Below are 21,795 nucleotides of genomic sequence, written 5' to 3'. Positions count from 1 at the left end.
CTGGTCTTCTATGTTCGCTTCCAAGGTCATACGAGAAACTGTGAAGTATCAGAAATCAAATAAACAAAAATTTAAATTGTTTAAAATGAACAAGAGAATACGTTAACTCCGTAAAAATATCGCAACTCGCACTGCGCCTCAGACGCGTGAAAAAACCCTTTTTCGTACTCGTCCGAAAATATGTTGTTCCAACGCACGAGACGAAAAATCATTTTTTATCACAACAAAAAAAGTGTATCGTCACTTCAGCAACAAAATGACCCATTCCCGCAAACATTTCTACAATAAAAAAAACAAATTCCACTTTTATAAGTCGATCAAATACATCTCCAAATCAATTTCAATTTTTCGGCGTAATTAATTTTTTTTTTCTCCCACTTAATCGCATTAAATAGCTTGTGGGTCATTAGGATAGGAATCTCCTCAATTTTGTGAAACGGTATCTGAAAAATATGGAAAGAAAACCGTAGAGAAAATACTTTTTACTCATTCCGCTAGCCGTGACGGTCACGATGAGTTGTTCCTCCGTACAGTTGTCTCTTTATTTCATCCGCAAGTTTGACAAGGATAACGTTAATCTAGTTTGCCTTTCGGGGGAAGGGGGGGGAGAGGGGTTTGTGCCGCTGGAGAAGGGGATGGAGTGCGGTGACTGGCGTGCGACACAAGTTTACTGCCGGCCGTACAACCAGACGGTACTTTGTGGACGCGTGCTCTTATTCATGGCGATTCTTTTTATTCGCGAGACCATTCAATGAGGAATTAACGTGAAACTATTCGTCTAATGTAATTTTCGGCATCTCCAGGAGTTTAAGGAGTAGGATATCCCTGGAGAAAGTCATTGTGCATCAAAGTGGCTCATCTGCATTCGCTCAATCTCACCAAAGGAAGCTGTTGATTTAAGAGGGACATGAAGACATGAGCAAAAGTAAGTGAAATCTCATCATCAGAAAATGCACTTATATTTTTTTTTTTTTTGTCAGCCGAAAGTTATTGTTTTAGTCAACTGGAAATGGAATGTTTTTGTTATTAAAACTTTTCGAAACTTTTGGGTTTAGTGCCGGTGCATTTGGAAAATAGAAATACTTCGGATATTAGCGGTGGAAACAGTCGTCTGGTTTCAGGGCATCATGATCGATCTCCTTGAAAGCACCAGGTCGTTGACCGATAAATAAATAATAATGTTTGAAGGTGGACGAGTGAAAAATGAAAAATGATATGGCGATTTTTTTTAACATCTTGGTGGACACTTTGGAATTGAAAATAAGGTATTTTGTGGAGAATAAAGAGCGAGGCTAATTTCGCGTGATCATCGACCGGGAATTTCTGGCGCGCAAATGAAAAAGACAACCAACCGTGACGTTCTGCAACAGCTCTCGTCTAATAATCGTTTTCAATCTTCATGCTGAGTTCTTCGATAAAAACAGTGAGCTTTCTTTTCTTTTTGTTGGACGGTCCATTGCTGGTTAAATAAATATTTTAATTCTTGTGGCCCTTGACAGAGGTTTAAAGTTTTCACTTTGAAAACTTCAACTTCAAGTTGATTGAAAATTGAGAGAATGAGTTGCCGGAATTTTCAATTTTTTATTCATAAAAATAAATTAGTAACCGAGTAACTGTTGAATTTTTTAAGCGAATAACATAAGAAATGTTTATTTACGAAGAGATATTCTCTGCGGAGTAAAATTAGTCTCAGTAAATTTAATTAATTTCTCCAAAAGCAACAGAATTTTAAGTAAAATTTAAATTATAAATAAAAAAAAACAGAAGGGGAGCATACGAGATGTTGCGGACGATTTTTTAAATAATGTTTATTGTCTTTTTGCCACCGCTAGATGATTCGAGGAAGTTCAATAGAATAGAAGTGAAATAGATTGGAAAAGGTTCGATGGAGAGCCAATACTCGATGGAAATTGTCATTCCCCCTCAATAGATTTTTCCTGATTCTCTCAGGCTCACTGATTTTCTGGGGCTAATTTATAGAACAACCCCTGATCCACAGTCTTACTGAGGATTATCCGAAGATTAATAGGATTAATCCATTACACCGATAATCCACATCAGCATGCGTACAAAAATGCCGATAGAGTAACCTGATAAAGAAAATATCAGGAGAAAAAGTCAATAAAATTTGACATTTCAATCGAATTGGTCAGACACGAACAGAGTGTTCTTTATTAATTTATGTCACGTTTGATAATAATTTGGCGACCGTTGACCCTTTACCCTCTTCCTGAAAGACCATCAGAAAATATGTTGGACTTCCAAATTAATTAATTACTCTCATCCATCGATTTTCACGAAAAGGAGAGCTACTGGTCTAGAAGAAACATTCGCAATTAACATCGCGTTGTTAGTCGTTGATGACTAGACTTTGAATGATACGTGTGTACCATTGGACTCAAATCCGAAGATGATGATAACAAAAAGCATCTCTAGAATCAACTAGGTCACATATCTAATTCTGTACGACTCTTCGAGAGCATTTCTCCCACTGCCTCATGGAGGAACAAGAAATGAACCACTTTGATTTTACCATCAGTCCTGCAGGAAATGGATTCGATTAAATTATCAGGAAAATAGGATGGAGATTCCAGAATGAAGAGAACAAAAATTAAATGTTGATTTAATGTGATAAAAATTTTATTTGTATTTAATGAACTTATTTAATTATCATGAGACATCTGTACTACATCCGTAGGCCCTGATTGAGGATGGATTGGCCTTTTTATCCACTAATAATACATAATATATAGTCTATATGTATAATATATATGGTCGAGATATAATGCATGTAATATAACACATATGTACTGCTTCACCAAAGGATTAGAGGAGAGTATGGAAAGAATACTGGGCCGAAGATGAAAGCAAAAGAGTACAACATTATTCTTCCGACCCTTGATGTGAATCATGTTCATGTAGTCGCATATTGCGACTACCTAGAATCGATCCGGCGCGTGCTGCAACTACCTCTTATATATAAAATTCTGTGGGGCGCCTTTATCGTGGTGTAGTACATACGCGGCACACTCGACGACGAAAGAATCGTGCCCGAGGGCGTCAGTACATCCACGAGTGAGGCCCTTCAGCACGAACAAAATCTCACTCCATCTCCATGTACTTCATGATACTTGAGATGAAAAAATAAAAATCAATGTGACAAGGGAAAACATCCATTCACAGAAATACGAAATGCATTAAATATTTGGACTAATGGTTTGCAAAAAATTGAGGCATAAATATTATAAAAATTATATAAATTTGGATTTCCACATTTTTGCTTGTGAAACGAAGAAATCAGGATATTTTGCACAGGATATTTTTTTTTCGAGAGTTCTAATAATTTAATTAAAAAAAATTTCACCCTTTTTCAAATCCTGAAAGAGGTGAACATGCATCGGCATTACATTCTCTACATATGGTGAGACCTTGACAAGAATGTCGTCCGGTTTCTCAAGATACCATAAAAGTCCCTGTTACGATGAGGATTAATTTTCCACAGAATTGTCCCTGAAATCTGAAACAATTTCACGATGAACCACCGGAAGTTGATATTATATTTCAGATATTTTTCTCACTATTGCCACCACATTTTTCCATTCTCTTGTAAAAAATTTCACTTCCTCTCGTAATAATTTGTAGAGTCATTAGAATATTACGTATTATTTTTTTAATAAGGGAAGACTCTCTGCGAGAGATTAACAATAATAATTACTATTGTTCCGTCTTTGGGAGAGCGTTAGCATTTCATAATGGAAATTAATTTTTGTTTCAGTCTAGCTCCAATCGTTTCGAATGGATATTCGACATTTTCTTCGACGCAGGGGGGTGGAATTTTTTTTAAGAATCAACTATGACGCTGCCAGTGTCAAGCTATGAAGCTCTCCTCGTACAAGTACGTGAACTGACACATGAAACAATTCTTCTTCAGCAGCAACTTTCAGCCGATTTGTTCGATAACCTCGATCCAACAGACATCAATCACAATGTACCGCAGTTGTATAAAAATCAGGGGAATGGTGAGTTATTTGTTTGATCTATATTCAACTTTCTCAATTCAAAAAATGTTAATTCAAAATAACTTTACAGAGTATATCGTTTATCGAATAAATTATTAGAATTTATAAAATCATTTCTTCAATCACCAGCTTTAATTAATAAATCAGAATTCTTCATCTAATAATATTATTATTTTTTATATTAATTCCCGTCTTTTGCTTATTAGTTTTTCTCTGAAATTAAAATTAATTCACCCAATTTTCGGTGAACTTTTATTCTCGTTTCGTATTTTTTATCTATATTCTAATTTTACATTACAATATTTTTATCATTTTTCCTAGAACTCGTAGAATTGTTTTTTGTAGAATAAAAAAACAAAATATTAGATTACAAGGAATGTCGTGCCATAACGTTAAGACAACGAAGTGAAGTTCCCTCTTAACCTTCACATTACATTTATTTTTAGACGAATTATTGAGTGATCATGTGATGCGTTGTGACAGGAGTCGACTATTTGAAGGTGGACATCCGGGGCTCAACGATAGAAAGTAAGAAACTAGAAAAATCTAACTAATCTCACCAAATCTACATTCCCCATTAACATCTCCAGTTACTCTTACTGATACTCGTATCCTATTTCCAATTGTTTATTCTTTTCTTGAGAATTTTCCATTCAAGAGAACACCCGGTGAGATTTTCATTGCCATTGCGAGTAGATAGAAATTATCAGACAACACTAGAATCTTCCAAAGGGAAGTATTAGCAGTGAGGATTGACTTTTCTACCGAAGCTTTCATGCGTGCAATTTACCGCTCTCAAAAATCTCTTCATGTTTTTACAGATGCATAATTCTAGTCTCTTCCAGGAAGTAATTTGCATCAAGAAAAAATAATGTTTTCATGGTCTACAAAAAAAAATCTGAAATTCTCTCGGGAAAGTTTGAGATTTTTTTTATTTACCCATGAAAAAATGAATTATTCATTTGTCAGGTCTCATATTGACTATTTTGCATATTGACTCATGCATTTTTCAGCTGTTTAATTTTTCACCCTCACTCGATGCTCCTCGATAATGGACCGGAAGCTCTCGATACCGATGAATTAACAGCTAAATTGATCAACTGGCGGGATTCAATCGCAAATCAAAGTGATCAGGTAAGTCACAGCATTAATTACCGTCCCACTTTGGAAATTTTTAAACATAAAAATATAAGTACCGATAGATAATAAAAATAAATAACTGAATTCCTAGAAATAATCTAAATAAAATCAGTAACAAATTGTTGAACCCAGTCAAATCGACTTACTTTCAGTGAAGTTTTTGCCCAATATTATCGAATCTAAGGGAGATATAAAAATTTTTATTGATACATTTTTTGTAGAACTCGATCCGCTCCACAAAAAAGGTCATAACAAAAATTTTGCTATCCTCCTTAAATTCCGAAATATCCACCAAAAACAGGTCAATAATCAACAGTGATTTATCTCGTTTCACCACTTGGCTCCTGAACTAAAAAGAATTCCATGAAATTGGCTCTTCAGAAGATGATCTAGACGCTTACAGTAGAATTCTCGTAAACCTCATGACCATCCTGACACGTTTGTAATACAAAAATTCAATGGCAATCTCCAGAGAGCCCCCGAGAGCTTTCAATTGAATCCTAGACTTCCTTTTTTCTTCTCTTCGATTTATCCCCCAACGCGTGACTATCCCGTCCACAATTTCAAATTTCATTCTATCCTCCACCCCGCATATTCCCATGCAATTCGCTATCACGTGCTCCAAGGTCATACCATGATATCCCAAAGTACAAGGATTGTTGCGCGTCGCATTGCATCCGCGTGGTACGCACTAGCCGCAGGCCCTTCTCTCCCTGTAATCCAGCGCCTGCGTACATCGTTATTTATTATTAGAACGCATGCGCTTGTTCATTTGAAAGAGGGAGGATCACAATTGCCCTTTACCCAAGGGGTGACTCCCCTCGGTACATTTTATTGATCAGAAAATACAACCGAAGTGGGAATTCTCCAATTTAAGGACGATGATTTCTGCAGCGAAGTGATCAATCCTATCAAACCAACTCGACCTATCCTCCCCTTTACCCCACCATATCTCGAAATCGAAGGGCCTTAGCGCAATTTTCGTCAGAACCTTATTTGTAGGGCTTCTTCCGTTCTACAAAAAAGTTCTCTGCAAAATTTCTGTATCTCTCACCGTTTTCGAAAAAATCTTGATTCTATCTCCCTCTCCAGGTGTGGGAAAACGTAATGATTTCACTAGAATTTTCATCAGTTCGTAGCCATTTTGAAGGTCATTGTCAGTGCGGAATTTAATGAACATTTAATTAAGAGTAAGGGGAGGGAGATACAGCATTTTTGTGTGTGTGTCAGACTATCTGGGTGCGAGGATGTGAGGAACGCAGTGAGGGGAAAGGCCCTCGGCGCCTCTCGGTATAGAAAAGCCAGTGAGTCAGTGATGGCGTACGGTAGTGAGTGCCAGACCAGCTGTTCTTATCCCCTAACCTACGTCTGTTGTTCTCCCAGTGAAGCCGCACACTGAGATTACATTATCCAAAAGAAGTAATATTCAGTGTGATAGTCGAGATGAAAATGGTGCCAGTGTACCTCGAGTGATTTATCATTTTATTTAACGTTTTCTCGGGTGAAAGCCCATTTTCGTCGGCCTTGTCCCCTGCTGGGGCCGGTTATTTCCTTTCGCTTTCAAATTGTCATTATTCTGCTGAAAACATCGTCGTTATGGTATTGTCATTCGGGTAACGATGCTGTGGTGTTTTATAGGCGTTTACGTCCGGTGCATTTACGGTGGATGAACGGAGACGATGGCAGAGTTGTCGTAATAGTGAATATCATTTTCTTCAGGGTTTTTAGTGGCTGGGGATAGCCGACTCTTTCTTCTGGGTTCGCGTACCGACATTTTTTTTTTGCGAGAATAGACATTTGCTCGGAAATTCTGGTGCGATTCGAGGGGAAGATTTTTTTTGAAGATTGGGGAACAGGCGAAAGAAAAGGGCATCAATTTTCGGTGTGTTTTGATTAAATTATTGTTTGTGAATTCTCACTGAAAATTATTAACTTTCCTATTATTTTTTTTATTGATTTTTTGTTATTGAGGAATAGAAAAGGTTCTGACAAAAATATTTCTATCGAAATTTCATGATTCTTTCGATTTTCTTTAATACTTTCTTTCTTCTTCACAAAATCCACCAAAAAAAATTTCTCCTAGTGCCCAATTCTGTCAAAAATCTTCCAAAGGAATTAGTCTACTCAAAAATGTCAAATTCTCAATTTTTTTTCGATGAGATAATTTATATGGATTTCATTTGAAACATGGACGAACAATTGAAAGAATTATCAGCAAAAATCCAACAGAATTTTCCAGCAAATGTCCTAGACATTCTAATAATTTTTTTATTTCCTAAAGGTACATCGCGAATAATACAATATAAATAAATGAACAGAAATTAAACAATCCCCGTGAACAATAAAAATGTTTATCGGCTATATAAAGCCTCGACGAAAAACTGAATTCAAGGATGTGCAGACAGTCGGGAAAATCTTTGCCCGGGCGTCTGCGCTTTGTCATGTGTGAGACTGATGCCGTGTTGTGTGATAGAGACTATTCAGAATATTTCGAACGACGTCTGAGAAGTGCAGTAAATCAGTATTCCCGTGACAAGATCATTGTATTATTGGAAAGTCCCTCGAGCGTGTAAAAAAGGTGCCACAATGTTGAAGGACCTGAGCCAGACCGGCAGCAAGTATTTGCAGTCGAGTTCAGGTTCAGCGAAATCGAAGGATTCTCAAGTGCACAGTTCCAGTGGTATTCCATTGCCTCGAAATTACAAAGTCGACAGTAAAATTCTGAAGACTGAGAAAAATCGTCTGAAATTGATTCTCCGGAGTCAGGAGCAGGATGTGATAACTGATGATGCTGGCGAGAAAGAAGAGAGAATCACCTGTCAGACGTCTGTCAAACCGATAACTCTTCCGAAATATCAAGGGGATTCTCCGAGAATTGTCCGGACAGAACGCAAGGTTAGGGAGATGCGAAAAAAAATTTGTAATTTCAGTTGCAAAAATATTTTTTGACAGACTCGGTGTAAAGTGACATTTTACGAACCGTTGCCACATTTTCTGCCGAAAAATTGTGTTCTATAATTTCGGGAAAACGATTTTATGTCCCTAGGGGGTAAAAGAATTTTCTGATGAAGATGGCGTGCCCAGAAAATACTTTTCTAGACTCGTAATAAAATATAACATTTCATCACTAGGACGTAAAGTAACTTTTACTGCCGGATGACAATTAAATTTTCCTGAACATCGTTAGAGATAATGCAAATTGTTTTAATATGCTGACAAAGATAAGTCAAACGAGTTTTGAGTTAATTATCACGTTGGGCGTTTCGAGGATGGGCATTATCAATCCTGAGAGGCTTTAAGACTAATTTAGGAAAATATGAAATTGAAAAATCACTCATGACTCTCATTAGATAGTCAGGAGGCGGAAACTTCCCGGCAGATATGATTCACAAATGACCAATTTTCTATTCCTTTCTCTCGCCCAGTCATATGATTATTCTATCAGCAGTACAATTTATCACCATAATAAATCAGAATCCATTTAAACCATTACATATTTAATTCTGAGGTATACGTTTTTGAAGAGAGAAGATTTCTGTCAATTCAGCTTTGAACTGTACCACAAATTGGTGTTTTCAATTAGAATTTTGTAACGCACAAGAGATATTTCAATCACAATGATTATCATCTCTAATTTTCCATTTTTTAAATGGAATCGTTTTTTCATTTAAGAAAGATCACATCATTATTTTCATATCTCTGGTATTCGAATCTATTAGATTCTCTTTTTAAATAAAAAAAATCGAAATATCCCATTAAATTATATTTTTTAATAAAGTCAAACAGAATCATCTATTTAATTACAAATTACAAATTACACATTAAAAATTGATTCGAAGCAAATGAATGAATAAATAAATAACTTGAGTTTTTAAAATTTTAACTGCGTAATTTCTGTTGGAAATTTTTTTTTTCATTAAAAATTTTCTAATTCGATTTAAAAATCAATTTCCATTCCATTAATGCCCCATTGATCGAATGCTTGAAAGTCTGGCATTGTCTAGGGCCCCACAGAATGGGAAGATAATAAAAAGCCAAAGGATTACTATACATGGCCTACTGAGTCATGATTATCATCCCTCCTCTCGTGCATGACAAATTAGAAGCGCCGATTACCGAGCGTGTACAATTCCTCTAACGATATCAGCATCAGATTTCTATTCAATATGTGTAGGACTCATTCTCCCTCTTCCTGCAGGTGACCTGCTTTGGCTGAGCAACTCTTACTGACTTTCGATTATTTATGCCTCTGAGAAGTCGTCCCAATCACAGTTTATATGTCGTGAAATGTTAGCATTAATGAAGATTTACGTGGACAAGTTCACGATGTATTAACATAGTCGATGATCGCGTGATTCCAGGAAGGGAAGCGAGAAAATTAAATCTCCTTCTGATTTTTTCTTATTTTTTATTTCCAATTTTGGGTAGGGATGATCCACTTTTCATTCGTAAATGTATTTTTTATACATAAATCATAAATTGGTAATTTTTTTCATGCGCACGAGATCATAAAGAAATTATTTAATTAATTATGCCCCTATTTCGAATGTTAATTAATTATTACGCAGAGGTGCGGAAAATTTTCCTTTCCCTTCTCCTGACAAAAAAAATCAAATCTCATTGATTTTTCTTGAAATTAATAATTAACAATAATATAGTAATATATCTGCTATGGTAATAATTAATAATATTTACAAAATTATCAACAAACTCAAAAACAAGTCAACCAAAAATTCACCAGTTTCATGAAACGAATTTGCAACGATTTTCTCCGAAATTTCGTCCCGCGTTTAAATTTCCTTTTCCTTTCATAGGCATTTCCTTGAAATTCACATGACTTCCCCCCATTATCACCAATAAAAAAACACGGAAAAACGTTCCAAAAATGCCTGTGCTTATCAGACTACTACGGCGCAGTACATTAATCTCCCCTCTCTCTGTATCACACGCGCAGGAGGAAACGCCGTTGCGTCGAGGAAAACAGCACCAGTCGGGTGCGCTCCACCCGGATAAGCCGGACTTACCGGTGTACCCACGTTACTCCACCAGTACAACACCGACATATCAACTGGGTGCAGATCAAGCCCAGGATTCATCTCCACCAGGAACCAATTACTCCACAACATCGATACGATGCAAGTACAGAGAAAGCAATAATGTCATGGACTCCACGGGACAACAAGAGATCGACCAGAAGACCGAGGTGAGTATCACGACAATTCATCAACAGCATCAGCAAGAAAATGACAATTGTGAGGTGAAATTTTGAGCTCTCGTTGAATTATTTTGGTCGCTGTTGGCTCACTTGTGGTGAAAAAAAAAAACACGCACCACTGACGCATGACTATTACCACTGGCTTGAAATTGACTGAAGTGAGATAGACAGTGGAGAAAGGAGAAACGCGCACACCACCCTAACGCCATCCATGAAATCCACCACCACTTGGCTGTATTGATTTTCGTTTCACAACACAGCATTCGCCGCTTTTACCCGCAATTCTAATTTTTTTTGCCGATAATTCTTGCGAATTTTGGGGGATTGCACCCTTGGATGGGGCTGGACAGGTGGATTGTCAGGGTGATCCTTGATTTTTTGGATTTCCTCAGATTTATTCACCACCGGGCAGAGGCTACGACGAGGAGGGCAGCAGTGAGGATGATGTTAAGGGAGATGACACCACCGAGGGACACAGACTGTCATCTCTGTACCACGGTACTTGGCCTGTCAAGCATAACACATGGACAGCTCAAGGGTTTTCTGGTCAATCGGGAAGTAACAATCATGTGAGTTATCATTTTGTGGCTGGTGACTTGGTTCGAGGGGAATCGCTGGAAATATTCGGTGGGGGAAGCAGTGCGGTGGGCAGCAGGAATTAAGACGCTCCACGTTCGTGTCTTCAGCTGCTTGCTTATTTTTAAACTAAAAAAAATCAATAGATTAAATTTAAAAATAATAGATAAGGATAAACAATGAATTTATACTTTCGGATTCATTTGTGTGAATTTTGTTGGGTTGAAAATATAGTTTTCCTGGGAACGTGAGCTATTTGTGGTCGTAACAACTAGTTACATTAGTCACTTTCTGATTACGTGATTCAATTAACTGAATTTGAATCCTTCTAACTGATTACGTGGTACGCATATTGGATTATCACTTTTCTTTTCTTCGAACTTATTTGTTGGAATCTCCATTTCCGTATTTTTATCCAACGTTTACATCAGGAAAATAATGAATTTTTATTTCTAATTAATGTAACGATTCATAATGTAGTATTTTCCAATCATTTTTAATTTTTCATCCTTTGAGAAAAAAATAAAAATCGAAAAACGTTTGAAAGCCCGCACCAAGCTCCAAAAACTATCGAATATTTTCAATGATAAAAATGGAAAATCATTATTGTTCATTAGCGAGTGACAATCGATTGTAGTCACGATTTTCCCCCCATCTCCCCCGATCAAGACTGACATGTCTCAAACTAATAATTAAAAAAAAGGCGTCATAAACTCCCTCTCTTTCTCAGGAAATGGCAAGTGTGATGAGTTTCTCCTCTGGTAGTGGCTGCTCAGTAGGTCTTCAAGGTCACCGTCGTCTAGGTGCCAAAGTAGACGTCGTGTACAGCCTCCTGGGAATGTTGGGCAGTAGCGAGGGTCGTGAGGACATGTCTGGCACTCTCTTAGCCATGAGCAACTCCCTAGACAGCTGCCTAGTGATGCGTCAGTCTGGCTGTCTCCCCCTGTTAGTCCAACTGATCCACGCCCCAGGGCAAGACCCAGAAACCCGAGAGCGCGCCTCACGAGCCCTTCACAACGTGATCCACGCGAGAACCGACGAAAAAGTTGGGAGACGTGAGGCTCGTGTCCTGCGACTGCTGGAGCAAGTCAGGGACTACTGTCAGGTTCTCAGAACATCTCTGGAGACCGAGCGACCACCGGACGACCTGGAGAGACACCCAGGGCCCACAATAGCAGCGCTGATGAAGCTCTCCTTCGACGAGGCTCATAGACATGCTATGTGTCAACTCGGTGGTCTCCACGCTGTTGCTGAACTCATAGAAATGGATCATGCAGCTCATGGCACTGATTCAGATGACCAGAGCTGTATAACCCTGAGGAGATATGCCGGAATGGCCCTGACGAACCTGACCTTCGGTGATGGTAACAACAAAGCCCTGTTGTGCTCGTTCAGGGAATTCATGAAGGCACTTGTCACTCAGTTGAGGAGCCTCAGTGATGATTTGAGACAGGTGACAGCGAGTGTTCTCAGGAATTTATCTTGGCGAGCAGACTCCAGCTCCAAACAGACACTTCGTGAAGTTGGCGCTGTTATTGGATTGATGAAGGCTGCCATGGAGGGAAGAAAGGAATCAACGTTGAAGTCCATTTTGTCAGCCCTTTGGAACCTCTCCGCTCACTGCAGCACTAACAAAGTGGACATTTGTGGAGTTGAGGGAGCATTGGCATTCCTCGTTGACATGCTGAGTTACAAAGCCCCCTCCAAAACACTCGCTATTGTCGAAAATGCTGGAGGAATACTGAGGAATGTGTCAAGTCACATTGCTGTCAGGGAGGACTATCGACTCATCGTGAGGGACCGTGGATGTCTTCAGGTACTTCTACGACAGCTGAGATCACCGAGTTTGACAGTTGTCAGTAATGCGTGTGGTGCGTTGTGGAATTTATCAGCGAGATGTCCTCATGATCAACGACTCCTGTGGGATCTTGGAGCAGTACCAATGCTCAGGAGTCTCGTTCATTCCAAACATAAAATGATATCGATGGGCTCGTCAGCAGCTTTGAAGAATCTGTTGAGCGCTCGTCCTGGTGGCAGTAATCTTGTTCATCTTGATTCAACAGCTCGTGGTCTTGGATTGCCGACACTACCGACTTTGAATGCCAGGAGGCAGCGGGCACTCGAGCAGGAAATCGATCAGAATCTCTCGGAGACTTGTGAGAATATCGAGCCCAGCACATCACCGACCACTAAGGACGACAAATTTTCCTTTAAGGAGGACAGTGTTGCTGATATCAAGAGGAATTATGCAACTGGAGCTTGTAGGTACAATGGTGTGCCGAGAAGTGAGAGCAGGGAGTCCATGACGTCTGCCACCAGTACACATTCAGATACTATTTTCGAGAGGGTGAATCGTCACGTCAATGGATTTACACCAAGTGAATTGCAGATTAAACAGCAATCAGCATCCCTTCATGCTGCTACTGGTTTCAGTGGTCAAGGAACGAGGGATAGCAGCAAGACTAGTCAGTTGGAAAAGAAGTACGCTTTGAAGTACAAGAATTCAATTCCAGAACGTTTGAGACCCACTGACCTGGGCATTACTTCGACGATATCCTGGGCAACTGGGCCTGATCAGAACAGTTCCTGCTCCTTCCTCAGGACTTCTATTGAGAAGAAATTATCAACTAGTTCAAGTGGGGCCAAAATCAAGACTCCGAGCCCAATATCTCCAGTTGATGTTGGCAATTTTAGCGGTAACTGCAATTTCGACGTGGGTGACTTCATCAACAAGCCCATTATATCACCCACTTCATCTCACACATCTGAGGGAGATCCTTTTGGCAATTATGCAGAGACCGATCTTGATCAACCGACCAACTACAGCCTTCGTTATGCTGAAAGAAATTCAGATGAGGATGAGAAGCAGAGCTCTGGGTATTTTGCTGGGAGTGAACAGGATATCGAGGATACTATCAAGACATATTGCACCGAAGGGACTCCCTATGGAACGTCCTTGAATTCATCGAGAGCTGCGTCTCACTCTGATCTCCAAGATGATGGGAAAATCAAGCACTTGAGCATTGAAAAGGACTCGTCAGTGAGAGTGTATCCTAAACCGAGGAGCTGTCCTCTGAAGAATCTGCCTGAAAAGACTTCAAAACCCCTGAGTCTGCCAGCAAATACAAAAGAAGCTCATTCAGACATCGATTCAGGTGTTCCAATAGAGGAAGACGAGACCGAAACAACCGATGCGATAATTGTCGAGTCAACGATCACTCATCTGACGTCTATCGTAGTAGACGAGGAATCGAAGCGTTTAAGCGACAAAAAACTCAGAGAGAAGATTAACAAACGTTTGAACATTGGCGAGCCAGAGAGCCTGACTGAATCAATGGCCAGTGATGGTGATGATGATGATGAGGACCTCCTGGCAGCCTGCATTCACGTTGGAATGCAGAACAACCGTCATCGACAATCATTTCGAAGGAACAGTCTGGAGAAAGCCACACGAGAGAGCAATCTTGTTAGATATCAAACGAGTGTTGTTCTTCATCAAATGGACAATCGATTGTCGGAAGCCAGCAATGAGGATTCAACAATGGAATCCACTCTCGATAAGAGTTCAAAGCTCTCCCCCAAGAGTCAAAGTACAGATCAGATAAAGTCTGAGAATGCATCATTGGAGACTGTGGATCCAGAGAGCATTGACTCCTACGATTCAGTCGAGAGATCAGAGCAGGTGTTGCTGGAATTTTGCATAAAATCCAGTCCAGGAAATGTGGAGACGATTGGACTCAGTGAACCATCCTCCCCGAGTGATGGGGCAGAGGTAGTTCAGCCTAACGGATCATCAGCAGCGAAAGCCAAAATAATTCCTCAAGCAGAAGCGCCACTGGAGGACGTCCACGAATATCGAAGGCAGCGTGATCCAGACGCGATGATAGCGTCGCTGGACAGATTGACAGCAACCCTGGTGCAGCAGACCGAGGCCATGAGGGAGAGAGAGTCTTCAGCGATGAAGCAGAGCATCCAGAGTGATACATGGAACGAGGATTCACCGAATGACAATTCATTTCCAACTATCAGCATGAGTGTACCTCTGGTGGCCTCCTTCAAGAGTGATACTGAAGAGGACAAGGCTGAGGACACCCAGACAATATCCAAGACATCCTTCAACGATCACAGCAATATGACAACATCAAGGATCATTCAGCAAGAGGCATTCAGGCTCGCTGAAGCTGTCAACGCAGAATTTCGAGTGCTGAGTCTCACGTGTCATGATCTGGAGGCGATAAAGCCCCCGTCCTCGATGAATAGTTTGATATCACTGACGAGTAGCTACGTTGGTCCCGAAATCCTGGACAATACGACTCCTCGTGATCACTGTCACACCAGTTCCCTTCCCACAGCTATTCCCAAGGGTCGTGGGGGGAGGAAAAAATCATTGCCAGTTGGCATTGTTGCCAGACGAGCACTGGGGCAGGGACCGAGCCAAACTGGCAGTCTCGACAGTCTTCTGAATGACAGCACTGGCTCGCAACTCGAAAATGTCAAACCACCGTCCATGATGGACGAACTCCTCGACACTGGGGACATGGAAAGCAGCATGTTGAGTGTCGCAAGCATAACTTCGGAGATTGCTGACTCGAAGGATCAAGACTCCAACAGTTTAACGAGCAGTGATCCTATTTTTGATCTGATAAAACCAGTTGCCAATGTTTTATCAATGACTTGCCTCAAGTATGCTGAGAACAGCGCCAATAATAGTTTATCTGAGTACTTGGAGAACATAAATCCACCCTCACTTTTCAACGAAATCAGTGAGATCGATGACACTACGATCGATGCCAACACTGACACAATGTGCAGTGACACACTTTGCATTGATGTTGAATTAAAAACTGAGGAGATTTCGGGTATCGACAGAATTGAGGAAGGTGATAATGACACTGATGAGGCCGCGACCCCGATATCAACGGAGTATAGTCTCAGTAGTTCAGCTGAATCCACTCCCAAGAGAAAATTGTCCAGTAAAAATCACTTGACACCGAAGCAAAAGCGACAGCTGGCGAAGGAGAGGTACAAGACATACACGATAGCAGCTGAGTTGGTGAAGAAGGAGGAGGAGGAGAGAAGGAAGCACCAGGGTGATCCGAATAATCGAGTTACTCGACCGAAATTATCCCCATTCTCGAAGCTAACACCCAAGCAGAGGAGACAGGAGGATCGTGCTAGATTTCAGACTCAAGTTCTTGGAGCTCCATTTGGTGCTGTCAATCCATCGAGGGAAGGAGAGGACCAGGATAAGAGTATTAATACAGCAACGGTGACACTGAAGACTGGAATTCCCTCGTTGAGGAGCTTCTCCAGTCTGAAAGTGAAGAAGAATCGTGAGGACAGCAGGGGACGTTATCGAACTAGAACGTTGGAGGATTCAGACTCTCAACCTGATCAGAGTAACGAGAGCAATCAAGGTATTGAGGACTCCGGGGAGGGAACGTCAGAAGAAATGCAGACAATGTTGCAGCAGAATGCTAACATTGTCCTTCACACTCTGAACGAAACAAAAGCAGAGGAATCGATTGTGGATATGGAGACAATAAGTCTAATTTCTCATGCCTCTGGTGCTGAGATAAGCCTCAGGATGCGTCTAGGTGATGGAATGGGGACGAAGTATTCGACTTTTGTGAAGAAGAAGAGCTCTCAGGCTGTAGCTGTCTCACAGGAGGTCTGGCAAGCTGTTGAGGAGCCCCAGGCCCCTGAACCCCAGCCAGAGGAGGAAGAGCTCTCGTCAGAAGGGAGTGACTCCGAGAGTGAAAATGGCACATCCCCAGTGAAGCAGCAGCCGAAACGTCCCCGAATCATCAAGCCAGGGAGTCGTGATCCATCTGTCGACACCAATGACGTTGATAAGGAGCCTGTGAGTCCCAAGGGCATCAGAGGCAGACGAAAAGCCCTCTATTCCAAGCCGACGATCCCCAAAAAAATCACTCCACAGTCGTCTCCAGTAAAGCAGAGCTCCAGCGGCATTCCCATTGGTCGGAACACTTCCTCGACAGTAGTTCGTGCCACCAGAGCAACGACCCTTCGACAAACCACCAACGCGAACAACTCTAAAGCCCTCGGGAGCCCGAAAAATGTGAGTGTGAATAAGGCTGTTGCCCTGTCGAAACGAAGCTCGATCCCCCAGCGAGGACCCACCACTACTCCAGAGGAGACAGTGAAACGTCATAGCACCCCTCCAGGATGTCTGTCCAGTCCTTCCAAGAAATCTGAAGTCATAAAGCCACTGGAACGACAAGGGACCTTCACCAAGGACGAGCCTGAGATGGAAAACACACCGATGGTGATGAACTCCCCCAGCAAATCAAAAATAGCAAAACCAACTAGGGGGTCACCTGTCCACGCTGTCCCAGCAAAGTCCAAGATATCGGTCAGAAGTTTTCAGTCCAAGTTGACCAAGTGCTCCAGTGCTGACGGTATACCCAGTCAGAAAACTGGAGTGACCAAACGCCAGGTGGAGAGTGGAAAAAATCCGGATCTGACTAACGCACAAGGAAAGAAACTGGGGCAGAGATCCAACAGCAACTCCAGCATTGTTTCCCAGACGTCAGCTGGGGGATCACAGAAGCTGACGAAGGAAACCACCAGTAAAATAGCGAGTCTGTGGAAGAAAGTTGAGGAGAGTAGGAATAAACAGAAGTACGAGAAACCAGATAGCAGGCAGTGGATCACAGCTGACAGTCAGAAGACTGATGGAGAGACTGTTGTCCAGCAGTTGCCGACGTTGCGGCTCTTTCGTAGCTCGACATTCGAGGGTGTGCCAAAGGAAACGGGCATCAGGATGCCTCATAAATTGGGAAAGGTAGCGGAGAGACAGCTGGGGGCTTGTTACAGAAATTCTTGTGATTTGACGGAAATAAATGCCAACGATTCATCCAGCAGGATTCCAAAATTTGGGGACAAAACTGATGGCAGAGGAGTGAGCAGTGGTGGCGGAACTGTTGTCCTCAGGAAGCAGAAGAGCGAGGGATCCGACTGCGATGCCAAGAGGATATCACGACTTGGGTCTTTCTTCAGGGTTGACTCGGAGCATCAGGGATCGTCTGAGCATTCTGCCACTGGAAGTGGAAGCCCAGGTAGCCATCTCAGATGCGATGGTGCAGGACAGGAGGACAGGGAGGGCTCAAACAGTATCGCTACTGCGTCGTCCAAAGTCACAAGTGTTTGAAAATTTTTTGATTTCATTGTGGAGGAGGAGAATTCCGAGGGTTGAGTGTTGGCTGGGATATTCTAATGGATTTCTGAGGGTTTTTTTGGGGACGTGGGGTTCCGAGAGATTCAAAGGAGGGCTCCGCCATTTCCTGGGGGTTTTAGGAGATTGGAATGTTCGATCGGAATATTTTGTTTTCCAAAAAAAAAAAAAAATAGTGTTTAGGCTGGTTTTTTCAATTTTTTTTTTACTTTGGATTGAAGACAAATATTGATTTGGATTTTCTTTGAAGCTTCCACTCAGGATTATATTGACATTACTAAGTTTAAGATTTTTATAATTTTTTAGATCAACCAAAAATTTTAGTTGAGACTCGAACTTGCAAAATCGAATGCTTACTTCAAAAATTTATTTTATACTTAATTATTCCATAATTTGAATGATGTCCTCCATAAAATATTACCAATTGATAATTATCCGAAAAAATCACAAATTTCAACGAATTCGTCGAAAAATCCCCAGAATGTCCGCGGGAATATTCAAGCGAGTATTAGATTTTTCTATGAAAATTAATTCATCCATGTAAATTGGCATTTTTTCGTTCAGGCTAGTCAGTATTGTTCTAATTAGCCCCCAAAATGATTTTTCCCTCCAACCGTTACTAACCTTACGAGACTTATTTTTACGTGGAGTCGATGAATTTCATCTCCATTTTGCGATATTAAGATGCGCAGTTTTGTGAATGTACATAAGATAATCGATGAGAGTGTATGTCTACAGAGGCGTCAAGTTCACGCTTTGTTTATTTATTTTGCACTGTATATAACAGATGGGAATCACTACCAGGCATTTTTTTAAAACAATTATTCTCACCATGAGAAAATAATCGGGAGTTCTCTCTGGTTGTCACGTGATTGCGTAAAAACACTCTCAAGACTGATAGTAGAAATGAAAATCGCGATAAAGTTGAGCAAAATGAGATGAAACAATAATAGTTTGATTATCATTGAATGCCGATGACGTATAACAACACTAGACCCTGAACATTATTTCGTTACTTGTAACCTCGTACTCCAGTGGTCTAAACAAAGATAATAATATGAGAGAACTCGAATAAGAGAATCCCATCTCCAATTAACATTTAGAACGTCTAGTCTATTTCGACGAACAAAAAAAAATTCATCGGGAATACATAATCTATTTTTAGCATTTACGAGTTCGTAATAAAAAAAAAAGCGAAAGTAAGTGAGAGAAGCATTGATTCAATGTCATTTTCTCTGGTAGTATTGAAGTCATCCCGGTAAATCTTAATCATTGAACAGTTATTTTAAGGAATAAATTGCACGACGGGTCTCCATCCGTCGCTTTTTTGTTTGTTAACAATCGAAAATTGTCTTTACGAGTGGAAAAATATTCTGCTGCCATGTGTATATACATTTCTTTGCCTTCTCTTTTGTTCATCATGTCACTAGGAGTCTTCTCTACTTCCCATTGGATTCGCGGAAGATGGATGAAAGGAAGAGCAATGGTTTCTCTGTGAAGTGAATGCTTAGTTCTAAATACCCATTTAATTAATTGGTTCGCGTAAAAATGCATTTATAACAGCTCCTCGTCTAGCCTGAGTTGATTAAATTTAACTCTTTTGACTAGAAATTTGTACGTGGGGAGTATGAGGTGTCTCGTTGTTTTATAATTATTTTTTTCTTTTCTTTCCCAGCTTCATGACAATTAGAGCGTCTGTGCTTGTTTGCTAACAGTCTGAGTGATAGTTGGAAATGTCAGTTATCGCTCTTTTGTTACGACACTCGTAAGCTTTTGGGAAAGTTTAAAATCAGTTGTATATTATTGAAAAATCAGAAATAAAATTTATAGCTAATACATGTGACATCTGTCAATAAAACCCAAAGATTTACAAAGTAGAGAAATTGATTTATGTGTTTTTTTTATAATATTATTTTTATTATATCACTGTTTTTCTCTAGTTAGTACGGATAGTCGTAAAGATTAATGGACTTGTCTTCTGACACTGATACCAGCGTCTGGTTTTTCTCTGGGTGGTATTTCACTGCCCACACCTGAAAGAAGAATCATTATTTAAACATTCTTCACTGTAGATGGAAATGGAAATATTAAAATTGAGGTTTTTACATTTTATTTAGTATTTCATTGGAACATCAAGGGGCCTAAATCGTTGGATTTTCAAAAGTATTGACAACTCTATGATTTTTCAATTTTATTGTTTAAAATAGATGTCGAGTCCAAAGAAGTTTATACAAAAAACGGTTTTTATGTTTTTTAGTCTATTTTTCTCTCCTTTCATATCTAAAATTGACTGTAAACCAATCAATAAATCACCTCAAATCCATTAGAATTATTCAAAAAATTCGTTAGGGTGTTTTAATCGTTTAAATATTTCATAAAAATTTGCATAAATAGAGAAATACATACTTGGTCGGTATGATCCTTGAAAGTATGGAGACATTGCCTCTCCGTCAGATCCCAAACTTTGACAGTATGATCCGAACTACTGGAGGCAAATTTTTTTCCATCAGGTGCAAAAGCAACTCCAAGCACCCAAGACGCATGTCCCGACATTGTCCCAGCAACATTTGCCGACTGCACGTCGTAGAGTTTCATGTGTCCATCGTCAGAGGCAGTCAGTAAGAGCTGAGAATCCGGGGAGAAGCAGAGAGATCTGATAGGCATAGCATGTCCCTCCAAAGTCCTCAGGACTTTTCCATGTGCAACGTCAAAGATATTTATGATACCATCAATAGCTCCACTCGCGATGTATTTCTCGTCGGGGCTGTATGCAACACTCAGAGTGAATTTTCCACCTCTGGTGTCCAGTGTTTGCTCTTCCTTGCAGCTCTCAGTGCCATACATGTGAATTTTTCCAGCATGACTCCCTGAGACGATGAACTTGTCGTCCGGTGAAAAGACAACTGTCCAGATGTCCACTGGACCTACTTCAATACTCGATATTTTTTCGCCCGATTCCAAGTCCCAGAGTCTGAGACTCGAGTCTAAGGAGCTCGATGCACATTCTAGAATTATGAAGGAGTACATTTAGTATTTTTTGGAATAAAATTTTTAAGGCCTCGATCGGTTTTTCGTACAAATTCAAACGATTTTATTATTTTTATTGATTATCTCGATTTTCATCAGATTTTTCACTGCCAACTTAATTTAGTAGCCAAGTTGTAAACCGAGATGAATTTCTTTACTTTCTGTCTTTCTTTTCTTTAGAGTAATCACGAGTTTTTAATGAATATCTCGGAGTTTGTAATAGGATTTTTTAAAATAATCTCTACTGTAGTGCGAATTAAGTACAAATTTAATTAGAAAAAAATCGATATCTCTCTGAGATTCCCAGATATTGCTCAATAATTGATCTGAAACTCTTATCTCGATTAAATCCTTAGCCACTACCTTGACAAATCTGCAGATAAAAAAACCCACCAAATGTTTTTCATCCTCGATAATATTCTAAAATACTCACTCGTTCCATCCGAGCTAACGGCGACCGAGACAACCCCCAGAGAATGTCCAGTTAATTTATGTTTAATCTTCAGATTTCCATCCCTGTGCTCCCAAACCTTCACAGAATCATCAACCGAGCCAGTCACGATATATTCCGGAGATTCATCGTCGTTCGAGTGCATCGAATCCCTATCAAAAAAATCCAT

At 40.2% G+C, this 21,795-nt stretch overlaps 2 protein-coding genes across 9 annotated transcripts; one reads left to right on the top strand and one right to left on the bottom strand.

Moving 5' to 3' along the window:
* The first annotated feature begins 673 nt into the window (after positions 1-673).
* LOC135170506 (adenomatous polyposis coli protein-like) lies at positions 674-20,260 on the top strand. Of its 8 annotated transcripts, XM_064136396.1 has the most exons (8): positions 674-925; positions 3,776-4,019; positions 4,466-4,547; positions 5,033-5,153; positions 10,114-10,362; positions 10,767-10,943; positions 11,681-17,758; positions 17,839-18,010. In XM_064136396.1, the coding sequence occupies exons 2-8, from the start codon at positions 3,854-3,856 to the stop codon at positions 17,863-17,865; spliced, it is 6,900 nt and encodes a 2,299-aa protein (XP_063992466.1). In that variant the 5' UTR covers positions 674-925; positions 3,776-3,853; the 3' UTR covers positions 17,866-18,010. The 8 variants fall into 8 exon arrangements, with proteins under 8 accessions (XP_063992466.1, XP_063992459.1, XP_063992467.1 ...); XM_064136389.1 differs by having other exon boundaries at positions 675-925; positions 11,681-20,260; XM_064136397.1 differs by lacking the exons at positions 10,114-10,362; positions 10,767-10,943 and having other exon boundaries at positions 675-925; positions 11,681-20,260.
* Positions 20,089-21,795, bottom strand: LOC135170642 (superkiller complex protein 8). The gene is made up of 3 exons (XM_064136646.1): positions 21,609-21,795; positions 20,555-21,153; positions 20,089-20,181 (listed from the first exon to the last, which is right to left on the bottom strand). The coding sequence occupies exons 1-3, from the start codon at positions 21,793-21,795 to the stop codon at positions 20,089-20,091; spliced, it is 879 nt and encodes a 292-aa protein (XP_063992716.1).

This window comes from Diachasmimorpha longicaudata, chromosome 17, assembly GCF_034640455.1.
Source record: "Diachasmimorpha longicaudata isolate KC_UGA_2023 chromosome 17, iyDiaLong2, whole genome shotgun sequence".
Classification (NCBI taxonomy): Eukaryota; Metazoa; Arthropoda; class Insecta; order Hymenoptera; family Braconidae; genus Diachasmimorpha; species Diachasmimorpha longicaudata.
This window is presented reverse-complemented; position numbering and strand designations above follow the sequence as displayed.